The following is an 18,991-nucleotide window of genomic DNA, read 5'->3' as shown; positions in this document are numbered from 1 at the left end:
ACCTTAGTCACAGTCATACAGAATGTCATTTGTGACTTTCATAAGAACCATTTCAGTACAGTGGCAGGAGTGGAAGCCTAATTGGAGGAATTCAAATATGGAGTCTCAGGAAAGATGGGAATGGATTTGGGAGTTGAGAACACATTCAAGCACTTTGAAGTGCGTTGGAGATGAGATGGACGTTTGCAAGGGCAGAGGGGTATAGGGTTGTTTATTTGAGGAGAGGGCTGATGACAGCAGATGTACAAGAGAGAGGGACAATACCCGCAGAGAGATAACAGTTTACAATATTGGTTCACATGGGGACCAGGAGGGGAAGTTACATATATGACACAGTCAATGCTCTTCAGAGATCATGTATTGTATGACACACCTTGAGATGGGCACATTAGGGTTGTGCAATATCACATTGCCACACCTCTTCAACACAGATGTGACTTATAAAAATAGGCAAACTCCTGTTAAGTGCTCCCCCAAGGTTTCGTGCCTGGTCTTCTGACAATTACTGGGATGCAGTTCCACAAGTGCCCACTGAGCATGGCTGCTTCAACCAAGTGAATATATCATCTGTGTACTTAGACAATAAGCGTTGACAGCCTGCTTGGTCATGGGGATTATCAGAATCGAGCCTGATCTAGTCAATGTCCTTAAACATACAGTTTTATAGAGAGAGTCGCTGGCAAATGATTAAGAGCAGGAACTCCTGATTTTTTCCCTTCTAGCCCAAAGACACTGAGGCAACTGTAGCTTCCCTACTACAATCTTAGCTGGTATTGGTGAAGTCATCACAGATCAGGGGCCAAACCTCGGATCTTTTCATGCCAGCCCTCAACTCATCATGTTGCCCCATATAGAATCCATAGAAAATTTACCATACAGAAGAGCTACTCAGCCAATCCCACCTCCCTGCACTAATCCATAGCCCTGCAGGTCACAGCTCTTCAAGTAGATATCCAACTATGATTAAATGTGGCAAGAGGTTTTGTCTCTCCTCCCCTTTGGGGCAGTAATTTCCAGGTCCTGGACCTGCCTCATTGCCCCGCTAATCCTTCTGTCAATGATTTTAAATCTATGCCCCCTGGGTCTTGAGCCCTCTGCTAAGGTAAATAGGTCATCCCGACTTATCTAGGCCCCTCATAATTTTACATGCCTCGATTACATCACCCCTCAGCTTCCAATGTTCCAAGGAAAACAACTCCAGTCTATCAAATCTTTTCTCAGAGCCACAATTTTCCAGTCTCGGCCAACATCCTCACAAATTTCGGATGCACCCACTCCACAGAAATCACATCTTTCCTGTAATGTGATGACCAGAAGATGAATAGTACTCAAGTTGTAGCCTAACTAGTGTTGCATGTGGTTCTAGCAGAATCTCCTATAATGTAGCTTTCCCTGTTTTACCACTTTTAAAGCTGGTACAGTCACACAGGGCATGCTTGCTCTAATACATAGTGACACAACAGGACATTTGGTTGAAACTGTGCACCTCAGTCTGACTTCAGTTATATCCTTGGACAAGGCACCAGGTAGTACATAAACATTTCACCACACAGACAGAAGTTAGCAAGCCAATGCATAGGCACTCCTGCAGACTTGGCTGAGCAATGGTTGGCTCGATCTGCCCAGGAAAGATCCATGGCCATACATCATATAAAAGGAAGAGTAAACTCTTTGTATTGTTTAGACTCCACTGGCAGCAGAATGTCCTTACCTCCTTCTCTGGGTCAAGTTGGCGAACTGGGTCACAGCCTGGGGTTTGAAGCTGGGTGTGGCTGGGGTCCGTACTGTGCTGTCCAGCAAAGTAGTTATTACTCTCTCTTGAGGCTGGTCACAAACCTTACTCACCTGCAACACAAAAACACACATGAACATTCAATTCCTTTTTATAAATGGAGAGATTCACTGCAAGTGGAGCATGGTGCAAAGTGACAGCAGAATTGTGGCTGGGCTCAACAGCTTTCTGGTTCTCAACGATGCCATTTTGCAAATCATGTTTCATTCGGGAGTGATGACAAATTTGGAATGGTGAGTGACTAGGAGGGACATAACAAACTCCATAGTGTGAAAACTGAATGAGTGCACAGTCAAAATACCAAGATGCATGGGTTAGTGCTCAAGTGCTGTTAACTCAGTACTTCCAGACTTCTCCCAGATAATGTCCTCATACCTTTAGCATTCAACTATCCATTGTGAGTGCTGTTGAGTTACCTTTTCATTCCTCTATGCTCACATTTATAAACAACTGTACTTTCATGCCTTACATAGTGGTTGTAAAAAAGCTGGCAGCTGACCATTGAAGAAAATGGCAGTTCCACTGCATATTTAGCAAAGGAAAAGGAACATCCCAGGGCCCTCTCTGTAGAGTAAAGGGTTAACTCTAATGATAGTTACTGAGCATGTGCTTAAGAAGCTATGTCATAGTGATGTCACTCACCGAGAAGATGAGTGAGAAGCACCTCAGAGAGTAGCTCCAGCTATGTCCTTATGTTCTTAAACCTTGTAAATAGTTAGTGATGTAAATAAAGCTATTTTGAACAAAAGACTGTTGCCTCCAGCAAGATCTCAGCTAGAGCAAGAAACCAAGGAATCCCGAGGCAATCCCACAATAACAGGTGGTGGCAGCAGTGACTACACCCACGGAGGAACAGTAGAAAACAGCAGGAAGAGCCTGAAGTGAAGCCCAGCAACACTCAGAGCAGTGGGTGAAGGATTTCAGGGCCAACCCAGCAACCACACTGGAGATAAAAAAAAATGAGGGCAGCCCAGTGGGTGGCAAGACAAGAACTGTGGGAAAAGGGAACCTTCACTCAGGGTGAGAAATGGTTACTACTTTACTCCTACCAGAGTCATTTCAAAATATAGAGGGCCCCAGACAGGCTGAGCAACAGCAATATTGGCAAATATCTTTAACATGGTACCACAATGCTTCAGGTCTTGCGAATAAAAAGAACAAAGACCATGTTAGCACTTTGTTTTCTGCAGCCGGGAGCGTTCTGGATGATATGCTGGCCAGACAGGGGTTCAGGGTGTGAACAAAGAGACAGCCTCTTACAAGGATGACACTGGAGCCCTTGACTCAGATTTCAGATTCCATAAAATATTGTGACAGAAAGGGTGTTGATGGGTGGCCTAGTTGTACAATTAATGATAGAGTTGATCTGCAGACACTTCTTGGGTGGAAATTTTAAGTTTATTTACAATACACTTAGCAATGACACGTGTGCTTTCAACTCCAACTCAATCTCTACACTGACTGCTGAGTTAGCCCATGCTACACTCCTATTGGTTACTACAGATCATGAGATCTTCCTTAACAAGTATTATTCTTAAAGATACATTACACACTAAATAAAACCATAATTACTACAGAGGGCAAAATTTAATCGACACAGTCAATAAACAGACTCACTCATCAATAGTTGTACCACCTGCTGAAAATTGAGAGTATGGGACATTGAAAGACGACCTGATCAGAGATAGAATAGGCATAGGTGTTCTTGATGAAAATCTCTAACTTTTACAATTTCAGGAAGATTTAACTCTAAGTAAAGCCATACAACTGGCCAGACAGGCCAAGGAGCAGAGGCAGAATAAAGTCTTTGTAAGAGATGCAAGGGAAATCCTGCAGGAACTGCCGACCGAAGTTGTTCGATTTGTGGGTTGTAAAATTGAAAGCAGAGCGAGGCAGGGGAGTGCCCAGAAAAGGCACCAACCTGATTTTCCAATGTCCCCACTGTGGCGGGAAGAAGGTCCATGGGCGGGAAAAATGCCCCACCCGGATTACACAATGCCATGGGTTTGGCAAGTTAGACCATTTTAAAGCAGTCTGCTGTTCCAGGAAATCTGTGCTAACAAGACAGAAGGAGAAACGTGTTACAGGAACCTCCATTCAAGAAACTCAAGACTCTGACAACCAGGAAATCACCTCCCCAGAAGAAATAAAGGACAATAAAAGCCAGTTTTGGAGGTGACACTGAAGTAAATGGACATCCTACTGAATTCAAACTAGACACAGGAGCTGGAATTTCAGTTTTATCTGTCAGTTTTTCATGATTAAACAAAATAGCCCTGCAACCATCTTCTATTCAACTCCAAAATCCTGGTAGAATCAAGCTAAATGTTAAAATCAGCTTGATACAACATTAAAATACAAAGATGGGAAAAATTTCTGAAACATTGTACATTATCCAGAATCATGAATGCTCTTGGTTCAGCAGAAAAGCCTGCAGAGCTCTGAAACTGCTCATAAAAGTCAACAAAATCAACACACAAACACAAGTTAATGAATGTAGAAGGGAAGTCCCCACACTCTTCAAAGGCTTAGGTAAACTGAAGACTGTACCACATTACACTCAAGACAGATGCCAAACCCATTTGTCTATTTACACCAAGGAAGGTCCCACACCCGATTGTGAAGAGAGTCTGGAGTGAGATTGATACTTCAACAAGAGGTCATTTCGCCAAGTCACTAAACTAACCAGGTGGTGCTCTGGTGTGGTGCCAGTCCCAAAGCCTAATGGTTCCATTCAAATCTGCGTCGATCTGACACACCTCAACAAGGCGGTGGAAACAGAAATCCATCCAATGGCATCAGTAGGTGAGAACTTGGCCAAAGTTGCAAAAAGTACAATCTTCACCAAATTTAACATCAACAGCAGATTCTGGATCAGGAATCAAAACTCCTAACCACTTTTATAATGCCATTTGGACAGTATTGTTTAACTGTCTGCTGTTTGGCATCACATCCACCCCAGAAATATTACAAAGGACAACGTCCAATATACTGGAAGCCATGGAAGGTGCCTTAAGCCAAATGAACGACATTTTGATCAATGAAAGAAGAACGTGACAAACGGGTCAGAGAAATCATACTATCGCTGCAGGATGCTGGCATGCCACTCAATGGCAAATGTGAGTTTTCCAGACCCACAATAAAGTTCCTAGGTCATATTATACAAGCAACTGGAATTACCACAGACCCACAGAAAACAAAGGCAATAAAGGAATTCCAGCTGCCTAGATATATAACAGAGCTACAAAAATTTATGGGCTTGGTCAACTAATTAGGTAAATTCTCTCACTTAGCCCAAATAAATGAACCCCTCAGATATCTTTTATGACAGGACCAGGCGTGGTGCTGGACTGAACATCAACAGCAATCATTTGAACAAATCAAAATGATGCTCAAAAGTCCTAGCTCATCATGATCCTGAATTTCCCAGCTGATGCATCGGCAACAGGCCTGGGAGCAGCGCTATTCCTGGTCCAAAGAGATGGCAGAAGAGGACCTGTTTACAATGCATCCAGGTCATTAGCCGAGACTGAATAGCAGTATGCTGTTGGAGAAAAGAAAGCCCCCGCAGAGATTGGGGCATGTGAGAAATTCTCTGATTACGTCCTGGGCCTGCAGTTTAAGATTGAGACCAACCATAAGCCATTTGTAACCTTGTTGAACACAGAAGAAATCACGAAGATACCCCCCAGGATCCAGCGATTCAGGTTAAGAGTCATGTGGTATAGCACTACTAAGGAGTACACATAGAGTAGCTATCAGACTATGGCTGACACTCTGTCAAGGATGCCTGCTGATTACCCAGTACAGGAAGATAGAACCTCCATTGGGGAAGCTGAGGCCTTCTCAACCCTAACTACTCAATACTTGCTGGCAACAGGTCAGGAGTTGCAACAATTTCATGATCCTCAGAGGTGAGATGAAGACGGCATTCAAATTCACACAAACTGCCTGGATGGATGGCCATAGTACATTCAAAGCAAACCCCTCTGGAGGCAACACTTTGAACAATGTCACCATATTAAAGCTGTAGCTGACCTCTTGGTATACAATGAACGATTGGTGGTACCCCAGGCTCTCCACTTGGAAGTCCTCCAGAAGATTCACCAAGGACATCTTGGTAGTACCACGTGTCAAGTCAGGGCACAAAGGTCTGTATGGTGGCCATGTATTTCACGCTCATGAAAAAATAGTCTCCAACTGCGCCACCTGTGCTATTCACAGACAAGAGCAGAAAGATCCACTTCTGTCTTCTCCTTCCCATCCAGGCTTTGGGAATGCCTTGGCATGGGCTTTTTTGAATATAGAGGGAAACTATTTCTTATAGTAGTAGACTATTAGTCTCACTGGATATGGGTATAAAAGCTACATGGCCTCAACTCTGAGGTCGTTCTTACTTCCTTGAAGAAGATGCTCTTTATACAAGGCATTCCAGACATTGTCATCTCTAGATGTTTCCTCTTGTGGGTGAGTCCGGAACAAGGGGCCACTGTTTTAAAATTAGGGCTTGCCCTTATATGACAGAAATTAGGAGAATTTTTTTTCTCTCAGACAGCTGTGCAACTTTCAAACTCTCTGCCTCTGAAGGCACTGGAAGCGGGGTCATTAAATATTTTTAAGGTGGGTGTAGATAGATTCTTGTTAGGCAAAGGAATCAAAGGTTATCAGGGGTAGATGGGAATGTGGAATTCAAAACACAAACAGATCAACCATAATCTTATTGAATGGCAGAGCAGGCTCAAGGGGCTGAATGGCCATATCTGCTCCTATTTCATATGTTCATATGATATGGGCCACAATTCGCCAATGAATGTTTCCAATCCTTCGCAGTGCCATGTGGATTTGTACGTGTCACAAGTTCACCATAGTACCCTCAGTCTAACGGAGCTGAGTGAGGAGTACATGCTATAAAAGACCTACTAAGGAAGAATGACGACTTTGAGCTGGCTTTGCTCAGTTATCGCTGTACACCTGGGTTTACCCCACGCGAGATTCCGATGGGCTGCAGGCCAAGAACTGAACTTCCTTTCCTCCTCCACACGTTGCTACCATAGGTCATGGTAGAAAACCATGGCCAGGCTAGAAAAAAGGAAGAAACTTACAGGGTGAGTCAAGCCTATACGTTTAACCAAAGACACAAGGATCACGTCTTTCCACTCTTGAAAAGGGAGAGATATTGTGGATTAGAGACCAGCAGCAAGAAGGTGCTGTAACAGAGAAGCTACAATAATCGAGATCATATCTGGTCATACACTTTCAGGCATCATTCGAAGGAACAGAGCTGCCCAGATTTCAATGGACAGAAACCCATTAACGGTACGAGTGCACACCCTGAACCTCAGGAGAACTTCACACCTACAGAACCACAAATAAGGGGAACCAGGCATGACAATCCCAAGGAACTGAGCTTGGAGCAAACAGATTCCCAACTACCTCAGGAGGAGCTCGGCACTTGTTCAGGAAGACTGGTGAAACCTCCAAAGAGACTTCCCTTTTAAAAGCAGAGACTTTGGGGGAGGTGTAGGAGGATATATATAATATGGGGATAAAGGCTCCGGGGCAGATGTAGACTAAAGGGTTAACTCTAATGATAGCTACTGAGCATGTGCGTAAGAAGCCAAGTCACTGTGATGTCGCTCACAGAGAAGATGAGTGAGAAGCACCTCAGACAATAGTTCCAGCTATGTCCTTATGTTCTTAGTGATGTAAATAAAGGTATTTGGATGAAAGACCACTGCCTCCAGCAATATTTCTTCTACAGTCAGAAACTAAAGAATCCCGAGACAAACCCGCAATAACAGATTTCTCAGGGAATGGGAGCGACTAGAAGGAAAAATAAAAGGTTGGGTTTTGAGGAGGTTTATAGGGAGAGGAGCAAGGTAGAGGGGTTTTCCAAGAGCAGAATTGAAGCAGCTGAAGGATTTGCCACTAATACCCGATCAAAGGGATGGGAGATGCACAGAGGACTGGACACAAAGGAGTGCAGTATTTGGGAGGGAATATAAAGCAAGTTTATATTAAAGTGTCAAAAGGATTCTCTTGCCCTCTCCTGAATACTGACATTGAAGCATTGGCAGTACCCCTCAGTGACCTCATCCACATATGAACTAAGACAATCAATGCTGACAGGTTATTCAACTCTGGACAACATTACTATATCGCCTAGTCCTGATCTCACTTCACACCTACAGCACATATCTCCCAACAGGAGATCGAGGACAGTAATCAAGGGAAGGCAGTCTCACTAAGTTTGTTCACCTCTAACGTAAAGGTGTAGAACTCACTCTCGCACCACAATTATCTCACCAGCTAACTTAGCACAGATTGGGAATCTGTGGAGCTTCCTACTTATCCATAGTCCAGCTCCTTTATGGGTCACTGTGTTTTCCAACTGAGCTACCTGGCTCCAAGCTTTTAAAACACCTTCTCCAACCGACGTACCTTGGGTTTCAATCTCTTTGATTGACAGCAGCAGCTGTAGTAACATATTGTCTTCACAATGGCCATCGTATGACCCTAGTTTTTTTTTAATGGGAATGTGAAATAAACACATTTTAGGCACATAATCATCATGACCTTCTGGTCAAGAAAATCTTGGCAACCAGATGAATTACATGATATTTCTGAAACTGAAGGGCTTTGCTGAAAGAAACATTATCGTCCACAGAAAGTGGTGTCATCTAAGCTTATGGGATGGCCTGATTGAGGTATTCAAGGTCCTGATGAGTGAAATAGTGCTCATTTGTTTCTTATTGCTCAGTGAGACAGTAACAGGGTGGCAGGGATGTGAGAAAAATCATGAAAAGAATTACGAGGTGGTTAGGAAAAATGTCTTTACACAGAGGGTGGTTCAAATGTGGAACTTGCTGCTACAAACCATTGTTGATACAGAGTCCAGCATTTTTAAAAGGGGAACTCAAAGAAAGGAATAATAAAGGCTTTGCAGAGCGAGCAGCAGAGTGGGATTAAAACAAGTGAAGGAATAGGCCAGTGCAAATTGATGGGACTGTTGACTTTCCTTGATAGAAATGGCACAAAACATTTTGTTACAGTTGCAATCTTATAAAATAATTTCTCCCCTGCTTTTCTACAAATATACCATGGGATCTTTTACAACCATCCATGACAGTGGGTGGGACCCCGGGTTAGCATCTCAGCCATTCGGCAGCAGTTCCAAAAGTGCAACACAGCTATCTCAATACCACATGGGTGTGTCAAACTAGATCATGCACAAAAGTCTCTGGAACCTACAATCTTCAGGTTCAGAGGTGAAAGTGATAACACTGAGCCAAGGCTGTTACATCAGTACAAATTACATAAGTGTAGAGATAAGATAGATGCCAGGAAATTATCCTGCTTGCAGAGTTGTTGATCTTTGGCTTAAGTTATCAGTATGAGTGTAAGTACAGCTTCACTGCAAGCGTTCAAAAGTTCCTGCAAGTGGAAGACAACATCAGGTTACAGAAAGTGTGCGGAATGGTGGTGAGAGGTGCCAGCAACTGTGGAGTTCCTGGACTTTTTCTCCAAAATTGGCCAACGTTTGTTTTGTGAACCCCTAGCAGCTTGCATCCAGGACAGGAGTTAGGATGGCATGGGTGACACGATGTGAGCAGGTTGCACCGTGTTAGGCTCGGAGGTAAGAGTGCTACCATTGTGTCACGACTGATGCATCTCAATAGGATGGGCAATAGGTATGCTGTAATCAATCTGCTTCCTTGAGCCAGACAAATACCACTTAGGGTTCCTGTATTGTATCATTATTTGGTGACTCATCGTGGAAGTGTACTTGTGTGAAGATCGATGAAGATGGTGAAGATAGGATCTGTGATGTCCCTCTCAGTTAAATAGCAAGACAATACTTCTTGTCAATCTGAACAGCATAGGGTTCGTTTTCCCAACTCACTTTCCCAGCATGGATCCCTTTTCCTCACTACCCTGCACAGCAGGAAATTGCAGGGCACGCTTCTCACAAGTTGTTATCCACTGGGAGTCAAGATCTTGGGGAATGAACCTGATTTCCCAAAATACGCCACAGCAGGCGAGGTTCCATTCTAGACAGTAAGTGTCATGTGAAAGCTGCATGCATTTTCCGATTAGCACTCTCGGGCAGCCAACATGGAATCTGTACAACAGACTGTTCTAGAAGCTAAACCAGCATAAAAACATCTAATTTGAAATAATTGAAACAACGGAAATTCCAGACAAGGTTTTATTCCATTGCAAAAGTGCTAGCCTTGCCAAAGCATACTGTCAGAGCAATTGCAAAGAAAGCATTAGTGTCATGTCTACAGTACCATGTCAGATCCCAAACAGTCTCAACATCAGAGGTCAATCTGCCAAATTCACGCAAACAATGAATGCATCAAATAACAGTTTATTGGCTATTTATGAGGGTAAGGCTGGTATTCCATGTGACAGTAAAATGAATATAGAACATATGTTTTCTCCTTAATCATCCATCCCTATTTGAAATAAAATCTTAAGTTCTTCCTCTATCGAACTCTAACAAGCTGGATTTACATTCGAGGAAAGGACTGAGTTGCCAGTGGTCCACTGGGTGAACAAATGGCTCCTTGCATGCCAAAGCATTTCCGCGTTTAATGCATGTTCCGTGCTGAGGTGACTGATCTCAGTACAGGCAATAGACAAGATGGTACAAAGGGGAGCAATAGGCTGGATTTTAATTTGTCAGCACCTAGTAGCAGGGGTGCCCTGAAGTATGTGGGAAATGCAGAAGGTTCAGCAGTGCATCTGTCAGTAACCTTTTAGCCCAGCCACTGTGTAAGTATCTGACTTACAAGTATCCTAATCAGTTAAATCGAGTGGGTGTGATGATGATGCTTACAAACGTATTTCAGTTGAGGTATTTAAAAGGGGCCCTGATTAGGATGAAAGTTGCATCCACAACATTGCAAGGCTGCATCTTGCTTCACTGATAACCTCCCGAGGGCTGATGCTGCAGTCTGTAAGGGCATGCAGGGAGATTTTATTCCCTGCTGACGGAAGAAAGAAGCCTGCAAAAGGAGATGTGGCTGGACGTGACAGAGGAGGTCAACAGCAAGAACATGGAGCCTGGCTCCTAGCTACAGTGTCAGGAGAAATTCAATGACCTAATCATGTCAGGAGAGGTGAGCGCAATGACACATTCAATAAATCCTGATCTGCAACTGATCTCAACACCATCCCCTTCCCAATCCTTCTGCATCTTACTCCTCACACCAACTTAACCTGGCAGGTGCCCCTATCCCTCTCTGTGCATGCATCTCCTCATGTTCCAATCTGATCATCTGCCACTGACAATTACCCACATCTTAATACAATGCCACACATATGCCTCACAGGCCACTCAACAAATCTTGTCCATCTATACACTCAGTACGTTGAATTACTCCTTGCAGGAGAAGAGGACACAAAACACCAGGGAGAGACAGAGAACTGTCAACTGCAAAGGAGGTAGTGCTGGCGATAAGCTGGGTCTCAGCATGCCTGGTCATCAGCAATGGACTTCTCCTAGCTATCTGGATCTTTTCTTTTATTCTTTCATGGGATGTGAGCATTGTTGGCTTAGCCAGTATTTATTGCCCATCCCTAATTGCCCTTGAGAAGGTGGTGGTGAGCTGCCTTCTTGAACTGCTGCAGTCCATGTGGTGTAGGGACACTCATAGTGCTGTTAGGGAGAGAGTTCCAGGATTTTGAGCCAGCGACAGTGAAGGAATGGCGATATATTTCCAAGTCAGGATGGTGAGTGATTTAGAGGGGAACTTCCAGGTGGTGGTGTTCCCATGTGTCTGCTGCCCTTGTCCTTCTAGGTGGAAGTGGTTGTGGGTTTATGTCATGAAGATTATTTTAAATTGGACTTGTAGAGTCTGTGTTTGTGGATGTGTTTGTGGGTGGCCTAACTGGATTTAAGCCAAATATTCTAGGTGCTTTGATGTATGGTAGTTTTGAGAGGTTAACTGGATGAACAGCAAGTTAAAAGGCAAAAAGTATATTTGCATTTGTTGAATAAACCATTCAAAAGAAGGATTGTACCTAGATAGGAGACACCAAGAAATGTGTTACAGGTAATATTACTGGTAAAGTTGGTGCTATGAAAGGGATTTTATTGTTAGAAGAGGTGGAGTTCAAAGAACTAGTGAGACAATGAGAATTTACATTCAAAGAGAAGGCTAGGTATAAACAGAAAGGAGTTTTATATGCGCAGGTCAGAGGCTTGTAAGATCTAAGCAGCTTGTAAGTCATATAACTGTCTGCAAAGGAACCAAATTGCAAGGGACCTTATTTTGAATTCATAAGATAAAATGTGTTTTGCCTGGTGTCTGTTTAAATCTATGGGCTGTTGTTGCCTTGGTGAAGATTTACCTGGGAGTGATTAATTTGGGGATTTGTTTACAAGTTATTATGGTTGTAATTTGTAGACATGTATGTGTTTAATTTCTTGTTAAATTAATAAACATTTGTTAGTTTATATAGAAAAAACCTCTAGGCTTGATGGTTCAATTTCTGAATTCAAAGCTGCATCTCAAACATACCAATTGAAAATATAGGTTATGACAGTTGTTTAAAGTTTCCCGTTGGGATTTTAAATAACTCAGCCTTTACCAACTATGGTGTCACAACAGTTTGGACGGTGCTATCTAAGGAGTCTTGGTGAGTTCCTGCAGTGTAGATGGTACACACTGCTGCTACTGTTCATCAGTGGTGAAGGGGGTAAATGTTTGTGGATGGGGTGCCAATCAAGCAGGCTGCTTTGTCCTGGAGTCCTGCTTTGTCTGCATGGTGTACGACACTCACTTATGTTGACTTGCTGTCAGCAACCACTGAGATATGATGATGTGCACAACACTGATCTTCTCACCTTGACAGATCTAAGTCACATCTTTCACAGGCCCATCAAGCATTTCCCTGGAAGTGAATAAACACTGAGGATGCACCATCAGAGGATTCATGCAAAATATGTATCAGTTCAGCCATGCACCTTGGTGGGATCACCAAGACATGTAGTTGAATTCTCACATGTCCCACACATCACAACTGAGCAGGGACAGGTTTTGGAGGCAGGGACAGAAATACAGAGGGTGCAGAGTATGCCAAAACTCTGCTCTGCTAAATGCAGATGCTGAGCTTCTGGGGCCACTGATGAACAGGATCATTCGAGAACGGCAACAAAAATGTGCGATGTACTGTAAGCTTTCCAGCTGCACCCTACGCGTGTGGAAAGAGACTGGAGGAGGCTGTCTTTACCATGAGTGTCATGATGTCACAGGCCTTTGCAATGATGTCTACACCCATTGGTAGAGTGGCCACCTACATGGAGCAGCAAGTGCAGCAGTCAAACAATTGTATGTTGACCCCCCTCCACCATCAATGGCCTACACATGCAGAGGTCTATCTTAAACAGGTGCGGGTTGGCAGGGCCCTCACAGGCTCCAAAACCCCAAGGGCATCAGCCAAGACCACCTCAGCAGTCAGAACAAGGATCAGAACAGCCCACTTCCAACTTTGCTGAAGCCAACAGGGATGGTGTAAGTGGTTGAACAGACTTGTAGTTGCACAAAGATGTTTAACATAGTATTAGATTGTTGAGCTTCTGTTTCCTTTTTCTGTTAGATTAAAATGATTTGTTTACACCACTTTTTCATTTTTGCCAGTTGCCTTGTGATAAATGGTAACACAAGAGTTAAAGTTGAGCAATGGGTGTCTTTGACAGGGATGCTTTGTGATTGTAGGGCTGCTTTGTACTGAGGACTGGGAGCACAGTAGAATCAGAATGTGGCTGCTAAATGGGTGCAGTGCTTCAGTCTAACTGAACTGCGCAGGAATTAGGCCACCCCAGGCAACTATGTGTTGCTGCTTATGTATGCCCCTGTCATAACTATATCAACTATGTTCTCATCCTCTGAAGAGGCGGTGCACTCAGCATCTTCTTCCTCAAAAGCACAATGATTGGCACTGCTGCACTGCACTGTGCAAAACATAGCACACCACTATAGTTCTTGATGCCCAAGATGCTGCTGACTTAGGGGTGTTCCCAGATCTGTCCAGGCACCTGAAGAACATATTGATCACTGTGGTTGCTTGCTTGATGACAACTCTCAGATTCAGGTAACTTCAACTGTTTTTCTCCTGAGCTTCATTGTCTGGACTCCAAACAGATGTCATCAGACATGTGTTCAGTGGGTAGCCCTTGTGTCCAAGGAGCTAGCCACAGCTCTTGTTCTGAAGAGCACAGGGAGGTTTAACTGGTGCAGGGTGAATATCTGCTTCTATCACTGCTTGTTTGTCCCTACAACCACACCCACCCCCCCCACCGACCTCTCTCTCTCTCTATCTCTCCGCCCCCCACACACACACCTTAAACCAGCTTATATTTCAACTCTTTCTTGGACTCAAACTCTGTCGAAGGGTCACGAGGACTCGAAACGTCAACTCTTTTCTTCTCCGCCGATGCTGCCAGACCTGCTGAGTTTTTCCAGGTAATTCTGTTTTTGTTCAGGGTGAATACATTCGGGCAGCTTCCTGAGAATCCGGCACTAACATGCATGATGACTTTTGTGGTCACCACAAGCTACAGACTGATGGAGTGGAAGTCCTTGCAGTTGATGAAGACTCCAGCGTGATCTGGAACTGCCTCAATTGCCTCAAGTGTGCAGTGTATGACACTCTGTACCTTTAGGAAGCCAAACATAGATGCAAAGCAAGCAGTCGTTCATTAAGACTGATTGCCATCATCGGTTGCCAGGTGCACATAGATCCCTGCCCTGGTAAACAGGGTATCAGACACTTGTGAGATGCATTTGAGGGCAGCAGATTGTAAGATTCTGCAAAAATCTCTTGCAGATCCCTGGAAGGAGACAGAGGCGGAGAAACTAACAGTGATGGTGAATTTTACAGCCACTGGTACTAGATGCCCACCAAGTCCACTTGGCAGGAAATCTTCTTCCATAACTCTGTAAATGTGTGAATCCTTGATGCAATACCCTGAGGCGGCCTTTGCTGCCATTGCAAATGGTGAAGTGCGGGGAGGGGGGTTGGGCACTCAACGCATGTGCGGTCACAGTGCCAGTGAGGTCACTGCCACCCATGTCGCAGCTAGCTGCCTGCTTCAAACTAACACAAGCAGAAAGAACAGTCATACTTGCAGCTCAGGGAAAGGCCTATCGGGCCATTCGACTCAGTGACTCATTTGGTTAAAATATTTCTTTAGTGCGCTGATAATTCCTGGAATTGTCTGTAAGCAGGGCCTTTCATTTATGATGTTTATCTAATTTATAAATTTAAGGTGCAAAATGACCCAGGTGAAATCTAAATTTGTTCTATGTTTGCCTAAAAAGCAAGGACTTCACATTGACTGTTGGAGCTGGGCAGTGAGCAAGGCAGCGAGCAGGGTGCTGAGCAAAGTAGCAAAGAGCTAACAAGCGAAGTGAGGAAAGGGCAGCAAGCCAGGTGCCGAGGGAGTGGTGAGTGTTCAACGGACATTGGTGGCAAAACAATATGATCAATGGCACTGCGCATACACCTGTGAATGGAATAGGTGTTGACTTCCTGTTCCAGATCTCAGCAGCATCGACTTCCGGTTCCAGTACAGTGACAAGAGATAGTGATACCCTGAACTCTGTGATGCACTGGCACTCAGACACATCCACAGAGTTAGGCCCATCATGGCCAGGCCAGCTTTCTGCAAGAGCATTCCATCCCACTACACCACCTTTTCCTATAGTCCTGCTCTTCAGATAATCATCCAGTTCCCTTCTGAAAGCCACAACTGAATCTGCCTCCACCCCACTCTCATGCAATGCATTCCAGATCCTGAACACTCACTGTGTAAAAATGTTTTTCCTCATGTCACCCCTGGTTCTTTTGCCAATCAACTTCAATCGGGATTCTCTGGTTCTTTAACTTACACCAATGGGCACAGTTTCTCCCTATCTATGCTGTCCAATCCTTCATGATTTTGAAGACTTCTATCAAATCTTCTCTCCTCCAACCCCAACTTTGCCAATCTATCTTTGTAACTGAAGTCTCTCAAGAAGAAAGACTTGCATTTATTTAGTGCCTTTCGCGACCACTGGATGCTTTACAGCCAACAAAGCTCTTTGAAGAGCAGTTACTATTGTAATCTAGGAAATGCAGCAGCCAATTTGTGCACAGCAAGAGCCCACAATCAGCAATGTGATAATAGCCAGATAGTCTGTTTTTACAATGTTGGTTGAGGGATATAGCTTGGCCAGGACACCAGCAACAACAGCTTATATTTACATTGCACCTTTAATATAAAGAAACGTCCCGAGGCACTTCACAAGAGCGTTATAAAACAAAGTATGACATCGAGCCACATAGGAGACATTAGGTCTGATGATCAAAAGCTAGGACACAGAGCTTTGTTTTAATGAGTATCTTAAAGGAGGAAAGCAAATTAGAGAAGCGGCAAAGTGTAGGGAGGGAATTACAGAGCTTACAGCCTTGGCAGCTGAAGGCGTGGCTACTAATTGCGGAGTGATTAAAATGGGGGATGCACAAGAGGCCAGAATTTGAGGAGCACAGAGATCTTGGAGGGTTGTGGGGCTAGACCCAGGCAGCAGAGTTTTGGATGACCTGAAGTTTACAGAGCATAAAATGTGGGAAACCAACTAGGGGTGTGTTAGAATAATCAAGTCTAGGGGTAACAAAGACATGAACGAGGGCTTTGCAGCAGATGAGCTGAGACAGGGGCAAAGTCGATGTTTTTTTAAATTATTCATTCATGGGATACGGGCATTTAAGAGCCAACCACTTTGCTGTGGGTCTGGAGTCATATGCAGGCCAGACCAGGTAAGGACAGCAGATTTCCTTCCCTAAAGAACATTAGTGAACCAGATGGGTTTTTACAACAATTGATCATGGTTATCATTAAACTTTTAATTCCTGATTTTTATTAAATTCCAATTCCACCACCTACAGTGACAGGATTCAAACCCAGGTCCCCAGAGCATTACCCTGGGTCTCTGGATTACTACTCCAGCGACAATATCACTATGCCATTGTCTCCCTGACAGAAGTGAAAATAGGCAGTCTCGGTACTGGCACAAATATGAGGTCAGGAGCTCATCTTTGGATTAAATGTGACACTAAGGTTGAGAACAGACTGGCTTGATCTCAGACTGTTGCCAGGGAGAGGGATGGAGTCAGTAGCTAGGGAGCCAAAAACAATGTCTTTAGTCTTCCCAATACTAAATTAGAAACATAGAAAATAGGAGCAGGAGTAGGCCATTTAGCCCTTCAAACCTGCTCTGCCATTCAATATGAACATGGCTGATCCTCTTATCTCAACACTATGCTCTCCCCATACCCCTTGACACTTTAGAGGACAGAAATCTGTCTATTTTCTTCTTAAATATATTCAGTGACTTGCCCTCCACAGCCTTCTGTGGTAGAGAATTCACCACACTCTGAGTGAAGAAGTTTCTCCTCATCTCAGTCCTAAATGGTCTACCCTAAATCATGAGACTGTGACCCCCTGTTCTAGACCACCCCACCTCAGCCAGAGGAAATATCATCCCTGCATCCGGTCTGTCCATCCCTGTCAGAATTTTATGTTTCAGTGAGATTTCCTCTCATTCTTCTGAACTCCAGTGAATACAGGCCTTGTCGGCCCAATCTCTCCTCATAGGGCAATCCTGCCATCCCAGGAATCAGTCTGGTAAACCTTTGCTGCACTCCCTCTATAGCAAGTATATCCTTTCTTAGGTAAGGAGATCAAAACAGCATACAATACTCCAGATGTGGTCTCATCAAGGCTCTGTACAGTGGCAGTAAGACATCCATGCTCCTGCACTCAAATCCTCTCACAATGAAGGCCAACATACCATTTGCCTTCTTAACTGCTTGCTGCACCTGCATGCTTGCTTTTGGTGACTGGTGCACAAGGATACCCAGGTCCCTTTGTACATTAACATTTCCCAATCTATCACCATTTAAATAATACTCCACCATTCTGCTATTCCTATCAAAGTGGATAACTTCACACCTTATCCACCTGCCATGTATTTGCTCACTCAGCCAACCTGTCTAAGTCACCTTGAAGCTGCTTAACATCCTCCTCATCACTCACATTCCCACCAAGTTTGTCATCAAAAAATTTGGAAATATTACATTTGGTTCCCTCATCCAAATCATTGATAAATATTGTGAATAGCTGGGACCCAAGCGCTGATCTCTGCGGTACCCCACTGGTCATTACCTGCCACTCTGAAAAATACCCATTTATTCCTGCTCTCTGTTTCCTGTCTGCTAACCAATTCTCAATCCATGCCAATATGCTATCCCCAATTCCATGTGCTTTAATTTTACACACTAACCTCTTATGTGGGACTTTACCCGAAGCTTTCTTAAAATCCAAATACACCAGATCCACTGGTTCTCCCTTATCTATTCTCCTAGTTACATCTCCAAAGAACTCCAGTAGGTTTGTCAAACATGATTTCCCTTTCATAAATCCATGCTGACTTTGTCTAATCCCAATCTCAATGTCCTATTGTTACTTAATTGGAGGAAATTTCTGCTCAACCAGTACGAGGTGTCAGATAAACTGTCTGATAATTTTGCAACAGTATTGGCGTCAAAAGAAGTGGTGATGAATTGGAACTGGGTGTTGTCAGCATGCATGTGAACAAGGGTGTAACATTTGCAATTCTCCAGTCCTCTGACACCACCCCTGTATCTAAGGAGGGTTGGAAGATTATGGCCAGTACCTCCACAATTTCCACCCTTACTTTCCTCAGTACCTTCTTTTGCATCTCATCTGGTTTTGGTGCCTTATCAACTTTAAGTACAGTCAGCCTATCTAATAACTCCTCTTTATCAATTTTTAGCCCATCCAGTGTCTTAACTACCACCTATTTCACTATGGCTTCAGCAGCATCTTCTTCCTTGGTAAAGACAGATGCATACTTCAGCCATACCCTCTACCCCCACACGTAAATCCTCTTTTTGGTCATTAATCGGTCCTATTCTTCCTTTTATTACTCTACTACTATTTATATACGTAGAGAATACTTTTGGTTCCCTTTTATATTAGCTGCCAGCCTCTTCTCATACTCTCTCTGCTGTTCTTATTTCTGTTTTCACCTCCCTTCTGAATTTTCTATATTTAGTCTGCTTCTTGCTTGTATTGACAACCTGACATCTGTCATGCACACTCATTTTCTGCTTCATCTTACT

General features: G+C 43.8%; 1 protein-coding gene across 2 annotated transcripts in view; it reads right to left on the bottom strand.

Moving 5' to 3' along the window:
• gpc5b (glypican 5b) overlaps nucleotides 1–18,991 on the bottom strand; it is a 575,096-nt gene that overhangs the window by 332,631 nt on the left and 223,474 nt on the right. For both annotated transcript variants that reach the window (XM_041178181.1, XM_041178189.1), the window contains exon 4: nucleotides 1,712–1,845. In XM_041178181.1, coding sequence (XP_041034115.1) covers nucleotides 1,712–1,845 — 134 coding nt within the window. The remainder of the gene's footprint in view (nucleotides 1–1,711; nucleotides 1,846–18,991) is intronic.

The sequence above is a fragment of the Carcharodon carcharias genome, chromosome 2 (assembly GCF_017639515.1).
Source record: "Carcharodon carcharias isolate sCarCar2 chromosome 2, sCarCar2.pri, whole genome shotgun sequence".
NCBI lineage: Eukaryota > Metazoa > Chordata > Chondrichthyes > Lamniformes > Lamnidae > Carcharodon > Carcharodon carcharias.
Note: the sequence above shows the minus strand (reverse complement) of the source record. Positions and strands in the feature narration are given on the sequence as shown.